We start from the raw sequence: 17,544 nt of genomic DNA, 5'->3' as shown, positions 1-17,544 counted from the left end.
GCGTGAGCAGGCTGCTGTTTTGGAATACTGGGGACCAGGAAATCCGAAGCCTGTTGAGCTTGACGAATTTTTGACTCGACTCGGCGGCGATGAAGAGCGACTTGGTGGATCCCAAGAAGCAGGCGACATGTAGAATTGTATGGCCATGTCGCTGTACAGCATAGCATAGATGCTGGACTGCCACATTCCTTTGTGGGCACTGAGTCAATCAACCTTGTGCGTGTTCATCTGGAACTAACTCAGTAATCAAATCGACGAGGATGGTGCCGATGAAATTTTGCAGTTTTACCTCAGTCATCGGATGCACTTGTTCCAAGACAACAAGTGCCTTGGCATCTTGCTCGGGCTGGCAGGGTTATCGTGATAGAAGTTCCCCATGGCCTGGCACACGCGAGCAAAAACAGCAGGTTCAGTGCTGAAGCGCCAGAGGTCCAAGGGGATAGTGTGTCAACCACCACCCAGAGAGAAAGAGAGAGTGAAGGAAAAGGAAACCACGAGGACGATCTGAAGATCAACCTCAACAGCCCATTTTAATCTTGAGAGCCCTTCGAAGTTCCAGTAGAAGGAGCCTGAATGCAGACAAGTTCAACCATGATGTCATTTGGGCCGTCCGGTGGTGCGCTATTATAAGCAGGGGCGCGACTGATGATGCCAACTGCCACCTGGGAAGCTTGGTTGCGGGCGTTCATGTTATCGAGATACCAGACCTGCCAAGGCCAAGCGCCCGAGCCAGGTGGCATGATGGTGACGTTCTGATCCGGGACTCGTTCTTTGGCGAAATCTAGAAAGGTTAGAACCGGCCGCCGAGAAGGCAGAAGAATTGACGTACCTTGGACTGGAATGGCCGCGACATCAAGAGTGGGTGGTGGGCACGAAGGCAGCGACGGAGGCTTTATCAACATGTTGTTGAGAACGACCTCGAGAGGCTTGGAATAGTATTCGCCCGACACCGCAAGAAGGTAAATGCCATTCTGCAGAGCGCTCTTAAGATCACGGGAACAGTCATCCCCCCAAATCCCATCGCATCCGTTGTTCCCCCCAGAAGGGGTACCGGTTAAATTGCCGATCCTGAGTCCAATTTCCGAGGTGCGATTTGAGTCGACCGCGTTTACATTGATGTTGTCATTTTGATATCCCAGCCAAAAGGCCGTTTTGGTCATGGGCCCCGCGCCCTTGCCAGAGGAACTGGCATCAAAGCTGTAGTAAAGCGTGACGGGGTCCGGAAAGAGAGGTTTGAGGTCGAAGCGAATTGCAGTCTGAGCGAGCGAGTCGATGCATCCGTTATTCCAAAAGGAGCAGAATTGAGCCGATACAGTTTGTAGCAAAACCATCAATAGGGTCAGCGACCCGAGGCGCACATTGAAAGCCATATCGTAAAGGGGGGGGAGGTTTAATTGAATTGTCCAGGAAGAGTGACCACGGAGGCCCTCAGGTGTCAGGATTATCGAGAGCAGAAGGGTACAGCAAGTTCATTTCGAGGAAAGGAGGTAATGGAAAGAGGGTGGGAGATTAACTGATAAAAGGCAGTGGAAGCCAGGGAAACGGGTCCCCGCAATACCTACTAGGGTCCTTTTCAGTGAAGGAAATAAGGCTAGTCTCAGTGAAACCCCCCAAAAAAAGATCGGATGTTATTTCACTAGGGAGACGAGTAATGGAGCTTCCGGGAGAACCTTGGAAATGAGAAAAGAAATGCCGAGTGATTGCCAAGACAAGAAACCAAACCTCCGTACGGAGTACCAGGAAGTATTATTTCAAGGAAAGTACAGCGTACAGCGTACAGCGTATGGAGTACAGCGTATCGAGTACGGTTATTTTGTCATTGCATTCCTGAAAAGATATAATTTTGGGAAACTCGGGTACCTGCTGGGTACCTCAAAGGTACTTGATGCACAGCAGTGGAGTCTGGTTAAAGACAAGTCTCCTTGAGGTACCCCCTTGATTGGAATGGGGAAAATACTGCTTTTCCACGCTAAAACCAAATGGCCCATGGCCAGCCCCAAAGGGGAAATTATTGACGACGATCACCAACAGGATCAAGCAGGGTCCACTTAGACATGACCATCTGCCTCACAGTTGGCCTGTATTGGTATTATATCGATCCTTTCTCTATTCAGAGTCAAGGTCAGATCTCCCTCAGATCATTGATGTGCATGAGGTCATGCTCATTCCCGATGTTTCATGTCGTGTCTGGAGACGGAGACACTTACTCCGTATACTGGAGTTAGAGTACGGAGTACACAGTACGGAGATACAAGTCCTGACAATAATAACCAATAGTACACTATAGCCATGTGAGATCTGTGCGATATGCGCCATGATGCACCGATTGCCAGATGTGTATACAACATCATCCTTACCTGTCTTCCGACAGGCTTAATGCAATAGCTTCTCTGACGTAAGAAAAAAAACCCAGAAAGAATCGGCCACTTTGGGGAATCTGACTGCGTCATTTGGTTTCGAGGCACTGAAATATGCTCTCATTGGTGTTTCAATCTCAGGTTCGCGTGTTTTCCGCCAGGGGTTATTGGCTGATTCGGCCCGTTAGCGTGCAATAATGTGTATCGCGAGACACCGGAGTCCACAATCCACTTAATTCCAGCAATTCTCCGGGGGGCTATGTTTATGTTACTCCGTGCTCCATGCTTGGAGATAAATCCCTTTGCTGAACCTGCAAGAAAACCCCAAGTCAGTTGTACTTGGTAAATGGAATGTCGGCTTACCTCCCTAAAATCTTGGTATGCACATATGTACGGAAGAGTCACCTAGCCTAAACCCATCCCTACTATCTACTCACCTGCAATCCAAATCTTGGTATGGAGTAGAAACGTCTAAATTATCAATCAATACACAAAAAGGGAAACATGGGTGATTTTCAAGTTCGAGTCACAGAATTAAAAATTAGAACAGATGGCTCGGTTACCAACAATACTAACACACAAAAAAAACCCCCACGAGTCAATTTGGGGCGGTGAAGTTTAGAACAATGCTCCAATTTACGCTCTCAAAAGGTCAACCAAGGTTCCGCAGCACACCTGGGCATTCTGCGATCTGTTGATAACGAAAGGATACCAATTTGCGAAACCTGACCCTATCAGACGCGTTGAGGTTGTCATCGACAGCAGAGTAGACATTTCAACCTCGGGTGTTTGCGCCTCGTTCAAAATTGTCAAGCGGGCCGCTCAATTTCAGGTGGAGTGCGCCGAGTACTCCGTACTTTGACGCCTGTTCCGATGACAGCGGATGCACGTGCAAAGTACGAACGGTGCCATGAATGTCATCTGAGGCCAGGGCCGCCACCCCCGGCAACGCCGCATTGCTGACGCAGAAAATGCCACACCTCTTGCCGCTACAATGGCTTGGACTTCCATGCCTGGAACTGCTTGAGCTCGATGGGAGCCATCCGCAAAAGCTCCTTGGGCCGTGCTTGCGGTGATTGGCACAAACTTCACCAGCGGGTCCGCCTGACTTGATGACGTCCGCAGCATTTTGCAGTTTGCTGGCAGTGAGCCCCAGGTCATCCTCAGCAGCGGGCAGAGGGATGAGCAAAGCCGAAGGTGAGGCGGGTCACCCTTTGCCGGCAGGTCACGGTGTAGTTGATCTCCATCTTGTCTTTCAGCTTACTTATCTTCATGCTAAAACAAAAAGAGCAATCGATAAACGAAAGGGGTTGGGAACTTCAAAATTATCAACGATCTTTTGTGAGGAATGGGAGGGCTAGTTGTGTGGGGCATATTGACATACTTCAACGCTTGTTTTGGCACCCTAGCCGATATCAGGAGCAAGACGCGTTCTGCAAAAAGTCGGAAACAACTCTTAGACTTGTTGACCAGTTGTTTGCACCTGAAGCACCCAGGTTATTTAGCTCAATCAACAATAGACTAGACAGATATGCACTAGTTGCAATGGAAATCCTTCTTAACAATGCACCTAGATGACGAAGAGAGAAAATTGCTGCGTATTATACAATGAACCTTGCAATGAGCGGTAAAAACATGTCCCTTGAACTTAAATACATGTACACCCCAGAGGCTTTGCCTCATGCAAAAACATAGACATACGAATTCGAATATCAACAACCAGAAAAGATTTGTGGGAGAGTTTCAATCATGTCCCCACGCCAGAACTCCACGCTTTTAATCAGAATGCAATGACGGGTACATAGCCCAAGCAAAAACAAGACAATCCAAAACAGAAAATCACGACTTGTCATTTTCAATAGAGCGGTCCTTGCCCTGCCGCCAGACACGCTTCCACGTTCCGTCAGGTCCGAAAGCTGCCTCTCGGTCTTGGCGCATGCCTTCGAGGACAGCAACAACACCACCACTGCGCAGACGCTCAAGGACAATGTTCATGCCTTGCTTGCTCTTCAATACCGCCTCCTTAGTCCGACTCACACCAATGAGCTCAATGGTGCGCTGGATGCCGGCAGTAGAAAGGGACGAGAAGAATCCTTTGCGAGGCTCTTCATCTTCCTGGTCACCGGTATCAGGCTTCTTCCTTCCAAGCAGCTTGCCCTGTCCAAGTCGGGATCGGAAGGTGACTGTTGTCTTGACACTAGTCAGCTCGGAACTTTTGTCGACGGCGAGACCATCGAGAGCCCGGCGATCCTCGTCGGATGGGAGCCGCTTGTAGCATTGCTTCTCGACCACACTCAGGATGCCCGTCCACTCCATGTTGCGGGATTCAGTCTCCATCCACCCTTCCTTGGCATCAACAATGGTCTTTTCAAGAATATAGCTCTGACCGGAATTATCCGAGCCACCCATGCCTTTTGGCAGAAGCTTAAGGATTCCAGACGGGACCTTGGACTTTTTTAGGTGTAGCCGGGTTGTGTGAAGACGCTGTGTCTTGGGGTCGACGTATCTGTCGATAACATCGGTTGTGAGAACATGTTGTGAGTAAGGATTGGGATAGCGGAGAAAATAGGCAAGGGAAACGGCAGAGAAAGAGTAATCGTAGGTAAAATTGTTTTCGAAAAACTTCATGATGGCCTTCAGTGATTCATGTAGATGGATTGATTGAGAAACACAAAGAGCAAGGAGTCGTCTGATCCAGTCCTTTTTGCGAAGAGCAAAGGTAGAAGTGGGGACCGACGGGGATGAACAGTTATTCCGAGGGAAATCAGATGCTTGAGATCACATCTCACGTGGTCCGGGGGATTAAGCCGATCATCGGCCAATAGCTCTTCTACGTTTTTAATGATGTGGGATAATACATCCAGGACTTCAACGCTTTATGCGACCTATTGTGGAAAGGAATGCTCGTGGGAAAAAGAGAGTAAACCGATGGCTCATATTCTCAGCAAATGCATAGCTGTAGCGATCAAGAAGGGCATATTATCGCAGCTCTTGCCACATCGTGGCCTAGCTGTGCAGGAAAGCAAGGAATTATCAAATCTTACTCTGGTAGTCAAATGAAGTACATCACAAATGCTCTACCGACTCATTCCCCCCTTTCTCATGATCCTCATCCTTTCCTCTCCCTCTCTCCTTTGCCCCGTAAGCACGTGGGTTGAAATCACTTGTTAAAGCGGGGAGCAAGAATGAACATTCTTCTGACCAGTAAATTCTCATTCAACATATATACATATATATAAATATATATACATATGTAGAAGGCCCAGTATTTGAGCCCAAGGGTAGTGTATACTACCGTTCTGGCCTGGAAGAAGAGACACGCCCTAGCGGATAAAATGTGGTACTCACGTTCCGATCCTGGATCTTTCTGTCGCGGATTTCACTCAGTACATGAGCAAGATGGAAAAGCTCTCCAAGGCCGTGTGTCATGTCACTGGATCAAAACATTGCGGTTTAGTCTCGAACGGTGACAACTCGGTGACCTTGTTGCCCTTCCCCAAACTTCAAGTCATAGGGGCCGAGATTCCCAGTGATGAGTTGGAGTACTATCCCGTTTATCCAGGCTATCTTTCGTCCAAGAATGGTCCCAAGATGACGTCAGAGTTCCTAAGCGATGTTTCTGGGAAGGTCACTGCTGTGACTGGTATTGCACCAGATGGTCAGTTCGATAAGACCTTCTTCGGTGAAGCCGCGGACCAAGATCTCATGGCCCGCCTTATCAGGGGCGATCTACCGCAGCATCGCATTTGGGAAGATGCCGGACATGCCGCCATGATCTCTCCTAAGGGCAAAGTTCCAGGATACACAATCGTCGTACCTCGCGCCCATCTGGCTCCCGACCTCCTCAACCTCCCCGACGAGGAGTATGACTCACTTATTGCAGCCAGCCATGCTACTGCTCGTGCATTGATGCTAGGTCTTGGAGTAGCTCGTTGTGGAATGTTTTTTGAAGGGTTTGAGGGCCACTACGCTCATACCAAGATCATTCCAATCCACGAGCCCTCTCCCTCCCAGCAACTCGATATCGCTGTCCGAGGCCCCGCGCCCTATAGTGAGGATTATCAGGGGTATATGACTACCCAACTAGGACCAACGGTAAAGGACGAGGCCGCGCTAATTGTTCTCGTGGAGAAAATTCGTGCTGAGGTTGATGCACTGAAAATTTGAGGGTGACGGCAGCCCGACTGTTGGTTGGAGTGTATGAGTTGAATCCTTCTATTGTGCTCTTAGTCTTATTTTCATAAACATGGATGATTGTCATGCAAATTTTGTAAATTCAACTCTATCAGGTCTGCCTAAATTCTAGTCCCCTTTCCATGAAGCTTCCATTAGAACAGGTTCCTTTGGTTTCTTCACTAATTAGTCTACTGACACGCATGACACCGCGAAATGGGTGTTCCTTATTAAAGGGAGACAGACAGGCTTCTTTGATTTGGTCTAAAATTTTTTTTCGAATGAAACCAAGTATGGATGGAGGAAAAAAGACAGGGAAAAAACCCCATCAGATGACTGTCCCTTCTGTCTCTCTAGACTCTCCCGTTGATTATCCCTCATTCCCCCTCATTCCACCCCCCCTCTTACAAATCCGGACAGACCCTTCTGATATGCTCACATATCTGTTTAGCCGCCTCATCCGGCGTGAAGTTGGACACATCTATTTCTAAATAGTTTGGGTGACCGGTGAAGCGATGTACATCCCCCTCACGACGGAACTGGGTGACGAGTTCCACATCTGTCAGCTTTGCGTGCAATTCTCGATCCGACGAGACCAGGCGCTGCATATTGGTCTTTTCGTCGCAGAAGAGCAGGATAGGTACGAGGGCAGCATGCCGTGCTTCTGCGGTGGCGAGATATTCTGCACAGACGGTGGCGCCGAGTTCGTCGTCACTCTGGAAATCCGTAAAGACGTAGGTTGTGTCGAACGTCGCGGGTTCATTGATGAGAGCGGAAAATATAGAGTTCCGGATTCCGCGGCGAAGGGTTTGATAACCTGGCTGAGTGCGGTGGAGAACAGCATCGGCGGGATTTATCAGGAGGTGGTTATGCACGAGTTTTGCAGAAGGAAGTTGCTTTGCAAGGTAGCGGGCGATGGTAAGCTTTCCGACACCGGGGAAGCCATTCAGATGAACAATCGGGCGCCGTGGTCTAGTGATCACTGAAGCGGTCATAGTGGGCGTGATGTGACCGTGTACAGATGGCAGTGTGGCCAGTGAAGGGTTGTAGAATGACAAAAGGAGTCAGCGCGATGGAGAGAGCGCGGGTTGAATGAGGAGCAACGGCTGTGCCACTCGAGAAAAGGGTAGTTAAAAGGCTTGGGACCTTTGCAATTGAGGAAAACAACTTTCCCTGGTGAGTGTCGTCCGATTTTGAGGAGGGTTGTTTTCTAACAAATTCAATTGGCTCTGTCTATCAGACGAGACATCCAAACGAGCTAGTGCTGCAGGGCCACCAAGCCTTGCGACGTTCAAGTGGGGGTCTCATTTATGAGGAACGCTAATCATCGTTCATCTCAGCCATTCTTTTTTTTTTTTAACTAGGACTGCCCTGCATTATGGTGTCGGAGGTCAGATCAGATTGCAGCCATTGAATGAGAGAGTCTGGAATATCCAGATAAGACATCTTGAATGCACGGCTAGGACGATGCAGGAGTTCATGAGATGTGAACGTGAGGTCCCCTATATCATCTTTTGAGTCTTGACTTTGTTTCCCGTCATGAAAGTAGATTTACAGAGACAAGATGGCCGACCGTGACCTCCTTCCAGACAATGTGAAGCCCATTCACTACCGTGTCTCGCTTTTTTCCCTCGATTTTATGGACTGGACTTATCGGGGAACAGTGATGTGAGCATTTCCAGGGTCAATTAAATTCGCACCAACTCACAAACGCTCTGTAGAATCGATGTCCAAATTGTCAAATGCACCAGCCAGATCACGCTCAACAGTTTCCAGCTCAGGCTGTCCCATGCGAAGATCGTCTTGGATCAGACAAAGCCTCCTCGAGATATAGAATCCACAACTTTCACATATGATGAGCCAGCTCAGCGCGTCACTATTATCTTCAACCAGGAGCTGCCCGTTTCCCAGATGGCAGCTATAAGCATCGAGTTTGAAGGGGTCATAAACAACGAAATGGCCGGCTTTTACCGCAGTAAATATAAACCAGCTGTGACACCTGTCAAGTCGGTTCCTCACCGTGATGCATGGTACTACATGCTCAGCACCCAGTTTGAGCCGTGCGATGCCCGCCGTGCCTTTCCATGCTTTGACGAGCCCAACCTTAAGGCAAGCTTTGACTTTGAGATTGAGGTCCCCGTCGACCAAAGTGCCCTCAGCAACATGCCTGTCAAGAACACTAGGCTCACCAAGGATGGGTGGAACCGGGTCAGATTTGAGACAACCCCTGTGATGAGCACTTACCTGCTCGCTTGGGCAGTGGGCGACTTTGAGTACGTTCAGGCTCATACCGACCGGTTCTATAACGGCAGGCAGCTTCCGGTGCGCGTCTATACTACCCGTGGCCTCAAGGATCAAGGCCACTGGGCTCTTCAGCACGCCACCAGGTTCATCGATTTTTTCTCCGAAATCTTCGACCTGGACTACCCACTTCCCAAGGCCGATTTGCTTGCCGTCCATGAATTCAGCCACGGTGCCACCGAGAACTGGGGCCTTTCCGCCTACCGCACCACTCAGCTTCTCTTTGATGAGAGGTCTTCTGATAGCCGTTATAGGAGGTCGGTTGCCTACGTGGTTGCCCACGAGCTGGCTCATCAGTGGTTCGGCAACCTGGTTACCATGGACTGGTGGGATGAGCTATGGCTAAACGAGGGGTTCGCCACTTGGATCGGGTGGTATGCTGTTGACTACCTGCACCCTGAATGGCAGGTTTGGGTCCAGTTTATCAATCAGGGCCTGGATTCTGCCTTCCATCTTGACGGTATCCGTGCCAGTCATCCTATCCACGTCCCCATCCGCGATGCACTAGACATTCATCAAGTCTTTGACTCCATCAGCTACCTCAAGGGATGTGCCTTAATTAGAATGCTGGCTAGCCATCTCGGCGTCGGGACTTTCCTGAAGGGTGTCTCAACCTACCTCAGGACCCATGCTTACACCAACGCCAAAACCGAGGCACTGTGGACTGCCCTGACCCAGGCTTCTGGAGAGGATGTGCATACTCTCATGGGTCCTTGGATCTCCAACGTTGGCTACCCTGTGCTGTCAGTTGCTGAGGTAGCTGATACAATCTCCTTAAAGCAATCACGATTCCTGTCAACCGGTGATGTCAGGTCCGATGATGACACCACCATCTGGTGGGTGCCTCTGGCGCTCAGGCGCCAAACGGCACAGTGCGATGTGGCAGGCCTATCGTTGACGCAAAAGGACGACACCATTCACAAGATTGACGATGAATTTTATATCCTCAACAGTGGCGCGATCGGGTTTTATCGTGTCAACTACCCTCCCTCTCGCTTAGCCAGTTTCAGCACTCAGCTTGACAAGCTGAGCATCGAGGATAAGATTTTCATAATCGGATCCGCCGCTGACCTTGCATTTTCCGGCGAGGGCACAACGGCTGCACTCCTGACCTTCCTCGAGGGCTTTGGCGACGAGAGACACCCACTAGTTTGGACCCAGATTCTCGACTCTCTTTCTCGAGTCAAAGCCATTTTCTCCGACGACGAGGAGATTAAAAGGGGTCTTGAGAGCTATGTCCTCCGACTCATTGACAAAAGGGTCAATGAAATTGGCTGGGAGTTCGTCGAGGGCGAGGATTACCTCATTGGGATCTTGCGAAGGGAGTTAATTAACATCGCTGCCGCCAGTGGCCATAGTTCGTTAGTATTACTCTCTATCTCTCTCTCTCTCTCTCTTTCGCTCGGATCTTCCATTGATGCGTCGCTAACCGGGTCTTTCAGTGTCGTGAATGAGGCTAACAAGCGCTTCAAATTGTGGGCTCAGGATCCTGTGGCCAACCCGATTCATCCCTCGCTAAGGATTCCTATCTGGTGCAACGCCATCCGCCAGGACCCGGTTCGAGCCGTCGAGATTCTCAAGGAGGAGTGGTTCATGACCAACTCTATTGACGGGAAACCAATCTGCCTCCAGGCCCTGTCGGTGACCGAAGACGAAGATCTTCTGCGAGAATCCATTGTCCCGTTCAACTTTAACTCTACCCCGGATCACGCGGTGCCGGCTGCTGACATGCGTATCCTCGGCATAGGGTTGGCGGCAAACCCGGTCGGCCGTGTGGTCCAGTGGGAGTATATGAAGCAAAACTGGGACGCCTGCCTATCGAAAATGGGCAATCCCATTATTGTCGACCGTTTTATCCGTGTCAGCTTAGCCGGATTCACGGACGAATGTGTCCTTGACGACATTGGCTCGTTTTTCAAGGACCAGGATACTCGTTGCTTTAACCGGACACTCGCCACGGTCAATGATCACATTCGCGGCCGGGCAACGTATAGAAAGCGTGACTCTGCCCCCATCAAGGATTGGCTGGGGGTTAATGGATATCTGTGAAATCTGACAAGCGTCGGGGAGCATGTGGAATTTTGGAGTGACGGGGTTGTGTCTGCTCTATCCAAAACAGGTCGAGTCTGACACAAGAAGCGTTGTCTAATGTCTGAACCGGTGAGACCTACAAGTAGCGACAAAGACCCAAGTGCTGCTATACCAAACAATTACTTTGCTGCGAAATTGTGTTCGCTCATGACGATACGCGGTTTTGATGCCCTGGATGTTTAAATGCCCATAACAGAGGACCAAGTGTTCCTGTAGTGTTGAATGTTGCTTGCCAGGGTTCATTATGGATCATTCAAAGCCCAATCATATTTTGTCAGGTAATGTGGCAATTTTAACGTAGTAGCTTAGGTAGGGTTTTGCAGGGCACATTCAGATTTGGGTCGGAATAGATAGCTAATAAACAGGCAGGTAACTGCACGTCGAATCTCCTCTTCCCGCTCTTGCTCTTTGTTAACCCTTAGAGAGGAATAGGATTGAGATAATTCTCTAAATTGCATCAATCATCCCAGGGCAGAAGACGAAAACACCAGTTTTTCAAACTCTTATTGCGCCATTCAATTGCCACTGACAATAAAAACTGATTTCCGTCCACCCTTTCTTAGCTCGGTACATGTGCAAGGACCTCGAAGGACATCGCACTTCAACCCTTGACAGTTCAAAACAAACAACGTCCAAAGCAAGGACAACCCGAGCCGAGGGTTAGTTAAGAGTTGATGATGCACGACGCCCACCATCATTCCACATCATAGATATGCTTCGAGAAACGAACGATTGAGAAATGGGAAGATCACTCAGTGGTGTACGGTGCGCAAGCCAACTATCGGTCTTGATCTACGATCAATCCCCGACTCCCAGCGTCATCACATCGGCATCAAGCTCCCGCGCACAAGCCTCACCAGATCGGCACTAGATCGGCACTAGATCCCACTTCGGCACTAGATCCCACTTCCGGTGTACATCATGCAGGTCGAGGCGTGCTTAGAAGGATGGTATGGCGTGATGGTTAGCCTATCAGACCAAGATATATGATCTCCACGGGGGTGGCTCCTTGTGGTCGCAGAGGCATCGTAAAACTTTGTCTCCAACCTCAGGCCGCTCAGGTCGCGAATTTGAGTGCCAAACAAACGTTCTCTGCTATCAAATAGCCCGCGGAGAACTGTTGGACCTACGGGAGAAGGTTTATGTGAAATTTAATGCGGTATGGACTTGGCCAATTGGCTCTTGTCGTGGGGTGGGGGAAAGGTGAGGAGAGGGTCTTCATAGTTCACCCCGAAGGGTTCTGATCTCCTCCACGGTGATATCAAGAGAACAGCCCTGGAGCATGACAATCATTCTATCATGGGTGGGGAGTGTATCCTCTCCTTTTTTGACTTCAATAGACAGAAATTTTGGCTTTTGGCAACAAGGATCAGGTCCGCCTGTTTCGGGTTAGGCCTTGCTCTGGCCTATAACATGGTCATGGCTATTTCTCGTCTTCATTTTCACAAAGCTTAGTCGGTTCTCAGGGCCTCGTCTTGCTGCCACAACAGGGTTGAATAAGATTTACTTTTCTGCTTGGGGTCCTGGCATTTTTGAGCATGCGACTGACAAAAATGCACCGGAGATTGGGTGTGCCATCGGGCATCCATGGGAAAGTGAGATTCAATCTGACCCTTTCTAGGTCCGGTCGTTCGTATTACCCCCGATGAAGTTCACATCAACGCCTTGATTAGCTCACGGGTTGGACTATTTTTTTTTTTTCTCTTCCCTCAAGAGAAGAAAGTTCAGCCAGTCGGAGAAAGTGACAAAGTACGAAGTAGAAGACGAAGACATTCAGTCTAAGTTTACGCCAAGTTGACATCTTTGGCCTCCGATATCGCTTGTCAGTTCTCTGGCCCCAAGCTGGAGTCACTTGGGAGGCGAAGAAATGGGCATCGGGATTGGCACAAATTGACAAAGACTGGAGATAAGGGCACACTGACTTCAATCCCCGCGAAAAGGTGGAGTCCGGCTTCTCTCGCGAGTGGTCCACCAGCAGCCGTTCCACAATCCGACATACCCAGGGATATTGGAGCTCAGCGTGGAATCCCGGGCTTTGTCGATCAGAAGAAAGGAACAAAGAAACAAAGGATCATAGAATAGGAAGGTCCAGGCCCTTTTTTTTGGGTTTTTTTTGGGGGGTTTTGTTTTTGGCTGAACGTCGAAAAGCTCCGCTTTTCCGATTCTGCCCTTGTCTTTAAAAGGACCCCCCAGCAGCCACTTAGCCCGATCGATGAATTCGTTTTCATCTGATATTTGTCATTCCCACATCTCTGCGCACACATTCTATCTCGATTGAATCGTCATGGTATGTTTGCGCCCGTGTGCTCGTTGCGAACCACCCGGCCTCTACAAGCCCAGCGTATCGCGAAGATCCCCTGCAGATCCAGCACAATGCGCAGATCCCGGCAGACCCGAAAATACAGCGCTAACACAATCGTGTCGAACAGCCTCACGCCGACTCCTCCTATTTCATGCCCGGTAGCTCCAAGGCCGAAATCTACGAACAGCTCCTGCTGTCGATACAAGGTCTCCTGGACGGCCAACGGAATTGGGTCAGGTGAGTCACCACACGAGATCCATATGCGCGCTTCAACAAGACTTGCAAACCCTTGAAAGCATGGTTGCTTACGATCCACCAGCAACCTCTCCAACGTCTCTTCCCTCCTTTGGCACGCCTACGCTTCCCTCCCCGCCCCCTCCTCATCCGTTAATTGGGCTGGATTCTACATCCGCGATGACAAATTCCCGGCGCTCGCTTCCCCGGTCTCGTCGCCGCCACTGTCTGGTGCACCCGGCTGCGGCAGTGTGACCATCTCAACTACATACTCTTCCTCGGAGAATCAGCTTCTTCTCCTCGGGCCGTTCCACGGGAAGCCCGCGTGCCAGGAGATTCGTTTTGGAAAAGGCGTTTGCGGTACCGCGGCCGCGAAGCAGGAGACCGTTCTTGTTCCTGATGTTCTGACCTTCCCTGGACACATTGCCTGCGACGCAGAGAGTCGCAGTGAGATTGTTGTGCCTATCTTGGTAAATGGAGAGGTGAGTGTTTCTTTCCTGACGACGTTGGCGCGTTTTCTGGAGACCCGTTGGGCTTGGAGGAAGGGGGGAGGGGGACATGCTCACATCTTCATTAACAGACCGTCGCGATCATTGACATTGACTGCACCGAGCCCTCTGGGTTTGACGAGGAGGATAAGAAGTACCTTGAGAAATTGGCTGCCTTCCTGGCTGAGAATTGCGACTGGTAAAAGCACCCAATTGAGATATCGATTTCTTACACACTGGGGTCCACGAAGGACCTGGGCTTAGGTAAATAAAGGTGTTCTTCTTATTATTGCGCATCTGAGCGGTTGTTGTCAGCTATTTGGGTGCAAAGCTGTTTCCCTGGTGTAGTTCGTACTCGATCCAAAATTCTGCGCATGCGGCAACGACTCATGAGCCACAAATAGACTCGTGTGATCACGCTTTGCACCGGTAATAAGGTGAACGGCGAGGATGATCGCTGCTCGGATCACTACTCGGATCACCGCTCGTCGGCTGTCTCATCACACCGTCTCCCACAGGAAACAGAATCTCAGATCCGACAAAGCCACATCGTGTTTGCCTTATTTGGAAGCTGAGGGGGTCTACGCCCCGAGACAACCTTTCTTTCACGCTGCCTTCACTGGCGTCAATTATGGAAAGGGGAAATTGGCATCATTCCAGATCCATTGTAGCATCCCACAGTTAGACGTGACAACAAGGAGACAAAATCATGGTCGACCCGCCGAAGGCTTTCAATTCAAGCCGTGGAGGCAACATGTCATGATCTATTGACGCAAAATTCAAGACAAACAGCAATGCAGATGCTTTCCGGTCCGACATTCGTCGGTAACAACATAGTTCCAATGCAAACCAAACTCCGAGCGAACCTCATCACGCTAGGGTTGAGAAATGAGAATAGAGGAAAACACCGAGACCCAAACGTTAAGAAAAAGGTATAGAGCACAGAAGGAAATCGAAAATCGCTAACACGCACAAAACATCACATACTGAGCAAGCTCATTTGTCGACGCATGGGATTGGGCGACAGGTCATCCCCATCCTCACTAGGACCAATGCCGCTGTCTGTACCGGCGATTATAGTGTCCATATCGATGTCCCACTGTTCGTCTTCATTGATATCACCGTTCAAATCCGCGTCGGCATCACCACCATCCCAGCTTTTCTGGACCGCACCGCGAGTGTTCCACCGCAGAGCACGTTGGACACTTGTGAACCATTCATTGTTGTTGGAAACGACCGTTGGAAATGGATACTGGCTAGCTTCGACAGTGACGTAGTCGCCTTGGCGGAGTTCGACACGGCCCTTGCCGTCAAAGGAGCAGTAAGCAGTGGACCGGGAGGATTTAGGGACTGCAATACGGAGTAGATGCGAGTCCGAGAGGACCATTGGGCGGAAGGAGAGGGTGTGCGGACAGATAGGGGTGAGGAGGATACCCGGGATAGATGGGTGCATGAGAGAACCGCCGGCGGATAGAGAGTATGCCGTGGAACCAGTCGGTGTAGAGAAGATACAGCCGTCTGCTTGGACGACTGTAAGCAGCTCGTCATCGGCGTAGAGCTCCAGGTTGGACACATATGGGGACGGGCCGCGGTCAATAACGAGCTCATTCAGTACTTCGAATTGTTCACCCTCCTCGACAGCGCCCGCCTCTGCTCCTTTGCTCCTGTCTTTCCGATACACAGTACATGTGAACCGCATGCGCAAGTTGACACGCATGCCCACCTCGCCCATCACGGCGTTCAGCTGTGACTTGTAGTCGGAAAACTCGAAATTTGTGAGGAAGCCCAAGCTGCCCAGCGAAAAGCAGAGCACCGGCGGAACCACGCGCTGAAAGAGCCAAGATGTGAAGAGAACGGTACCATCACCACCCAGCGTCAACACCAAGTCGAATTTATCTGGGGATGTCCAACACAGATCCGGTGTCCAAAAATGTAACATCTGCGCAAACATCGGGTCTTTTTGTAATAGCCCCGGAGCATCGAATCGTTTCGAATTGCGCAGTTTCGCATCTACATAAACATTGACGCCTAGCTCATTTCCGTATCTTGAGGTCGAAAGCAGCCACTCGGCAACTTCCCGAGTCAAGTACACCAGGCTGTTATCACGCGCCTTGGTGATAATCATGACATTTCGCACCGCCCGTTTGATAGGTCGTCGTTGTAATTGCTTAGATACTTCACGGACTCCGGTTGCCGTCTGAACTAGTCGCGAATGTGACAGCCACTCGTCATCAGCAATTTCCTCCAATACCTTTTTAATGTTGACGGCATCGTCGAAGCGTTGATGGAAATAACATGGCGATTGGAGTATGAGACGCGCCGTAGCAGGTGATCGATCGAGATACCCCGTCAATTGAAGATTTGACAGTGCGGTAGAAAGGTTATGGGAGGAACCATTGCTCCCCCGCCGTTGCAGGTTGTCAGAAGGCGGGGAAGCCTGGGTGGATTTATTCGCGAGCGGACTCGACACGGAACTCGCCGACATGTTGGTGTTACTGTTGAGGACCGAAGCCCGGGAGGCCAGGGCTTTCAAAATGGTCTGTCGCGGTATACAGTCGGTCGACAACGCTTTCTTTGATCGCTGATTAATCGACTTCCGGTGAAACGACCGCAAGGGCGAGGAAGGTAGCGATAAGCCTGTGACCGCCTCGTGAGCCGATTCGGGGGTTTGTGTGGGCACGATATTGGTTCCTTGAGGAAGACGGCGATTGTCCTGGGTCGGGGGTTCTATGCTGAAGGCATTATCGCGAAGCAGCGCCGCGGTAGTTGGAAGTGGGGCTTTAAAAGACGGAGATAGAGGGTGAGATGGGGCTTGTGACATAGATAGGTGTGAAAGTGTGTCAGACCGTAGGTTGTCACTGCTGAACGCCATCGGCTTAAGCGGCAGGTAAGTAAGAATTGGGGGGAAGGGGGGGGGGAGGAATCAGGAAAAGAGCTCGGATGTAACGGGGATTGCGGAGCCGAAGCCTTGAGATCTCAGCTGCGTCCCCTGTAAGGATGTAAGGATGTAGACCTGGTTGATATTGATTCTACCGTATTCCACGTCTTTGGCTTTGGCTTTGCCCTTCGTATTTTTTTTTGCTTTCCTTTTGTTTTGTTTTTTTGGGTTTTTTCGACAAGGATCCGGACACACTTAGGACTAGTAGGGTAAAGATTGACGGCAGTTACAAAGTACATCGAAAGAGATTCGAAAATGACCGATCACGGACCTCGATAATTACACTAATTTAGGGGATTATTTAGATTGGTTTCTGATGTTGGTGAGATTCCCCCAGAAAGTTCCATCATTGGTGAATCTGACTAGTCCGTGCAGTGTGCTCAGATACATGACCTTTGCACTGTGATATCTTACGGAGTAGAGATAAGATGATTACACTGCTTATATATGATGGGGATAATGATGGTAATGATAGGGTGTGGTGTTTCTTTTTTGATATTTCCATTCGCCATGTTGGTTTGTGCAGTCGTTGCCAGAATGTCGGTAAAACATGGTATTCCTTCCCTGACTCCAAGTGGGCCATGGGCCAACATTCTAGCTGCGCCTGCTAGGACTCTGGATTTCCAACCGCCCACTACTAAAGTACCTGCCACGATTAGG

The 17,544-nt window shown here is 50.0% G+C and overlaps 7 protein-coding genes across 7 annotated transcripts; 3 read left to right on the top strand and 4 right to left on the bottom strand.

Moving 5' to 3' along the window:
* Positions 1 to 530: 530 nt before the first annotated feature.
* Pdw03_5631 (uncharacterized protein) lies at positions 531 to 1,370 on the bottom strand (the record flags this gene model as incomplete). Its single annotated transcript, XM_014682621.1, has 2 exons — positions 531 to 781; positions 830 to 1,370. 2 exons carry the CDS (start codon positions 1,368 to 1,370, stop codon positions 531 to 533), a joined length of 792 nt encoding a protein of 263 aa, XP_014538107.1.
* Positions 1,371 to 4,196: 2,826 nt separating this feature from the next.
* Pdw03_5630 (PRELI/MSF1) lies at positions 4,197 to 4,985 on the bottom strand (the record flags this gene model as incomplete). Its single annotated transcript, XM_014682620.1, has 1 exon — positions 4,197 to 4,985. The coding sequence occupies one exon, from the start codon at positions 4,983 to 4,985 to the stop codon at positions 4,197 to 4,199; it is 789 nt and encodes a 262-aa protein (XP_014538106.1).
* A 771-nt stretch (positions 4,986 to 5,756) lies between these two features.
* Pdw03_5629 (putative L-asparaginase) lies at positions 5,757 to 6,524 on the top strand (the record flags this gene model as incomplete). Its single annotated transcript, XM_014682619.2, has 1 exon — positions 5,757 to 6,524. One exon carries the CDS (start codon positions 5,757 to 5,759, stop codon positions 6,522 to 6,524), a length of 768 nt encoding a protein of 255 aa, XP_014538105.2.
* Positions 6,525 to 6,934: 410 nt separating this feature from the next.
* On the bottom strand, positions 6,935 to 7,525 carry Pdw03_5628 (Chromatin associated protein KTI12; the record flags this gene model as incomplete). Its single annotated transcript, XM_014682618.1, has 1 exon — positions 6,935 to 7,525. The coding sequence occupies one exon, from the start codon at positions 7,523 to 7,525 to the stop codon at positions 6,935 to 6,937; it is 591 nt and encodes a 196-aa protein (XP_014538104.1).
* Positions 7,526 to 8,094: 569 nt separating this feature from the next.
* On the top strand, positions 8,095 to 10,880 carry Pdw03_5627 (Aminopeptidase; the record flags this gene model as incomplete). Its single annotated transcript, XM_066101112.1, has 3 exons — positions 8,095 to 8,198; positions 8,252 to 10,192; positions 10,274 to 10,880. The coding sequence occupies 3 exons, from the start codon at positions 8,095 to 8,097 to the stop codon at positions 10,878 to 10,880; spliced, it is 2,652 nt and encodes an 883-aa protein (XP_065958052.1).
* Positions 10,881 to 13,206: 2,326 nt separating this feature from the next.
* Positions 13,207 to 14,149, top strand: Pdw03_5626 (GAF; the record flags this gene model as incomplete). The annotated part of the gene is made up of 4 exons (XM_014682616.1): positions 13,207 to 13,209; positions 13,352 to 13,461; positions 13,544 to 13,940; positions 14,039 to 14,149. The coding sequence occupies 4 exons, from the start codon at positions 13,207 to 13,209 to the stop codon at positions 14,147 to 14,149; spliced, it is 621 nt and encodes a 206-aa protein (XP_014538102.1).
* An 83-nt stretch (positions 14,150 to 14,232) lies between these two features.
* Positions 14,233 to 16,767, bottom strand: Pdw03_5625 (NAD+ kinase Utr1, putative; the record flags this gene model as incomplete). Its single annotated transcript, XM_014682615.2, has 3 exons — positions 14,233 to 14,243; positions 14,302 to 14,415; positions 14,934 to 16,767. The coding sequence occupies 3 exons, from the start codon at positions 16,765 to 16,767 to the stop codon at positions 14,233 to 14,235; spliced, it is 1,959 nt and encodes a 652-aa protein (XP_014538101.2).
* Positions 16,768 to 17,544: the final 777 nt, after the last annotated feature.

The sequence above is a fragment of the Penicillium digitatum genome, chromosome 6, assembly GCF_016767815.1.
Source record: "Penicillium digitatum chromosome 6, complete sequence".
NCBI classification, from domain to species: domain Eukaryota; kingdom Fungi; phylum Ascomycota; class Eurotiomycetes; order Eurotiales; family Aspergillaceae; genus Penicillium; species Penicillium digitatum.
Note: the sequence above shows the minus strand (reverse complement) of the source record. Positions and strands in the feature narration are given on the sequence as shown.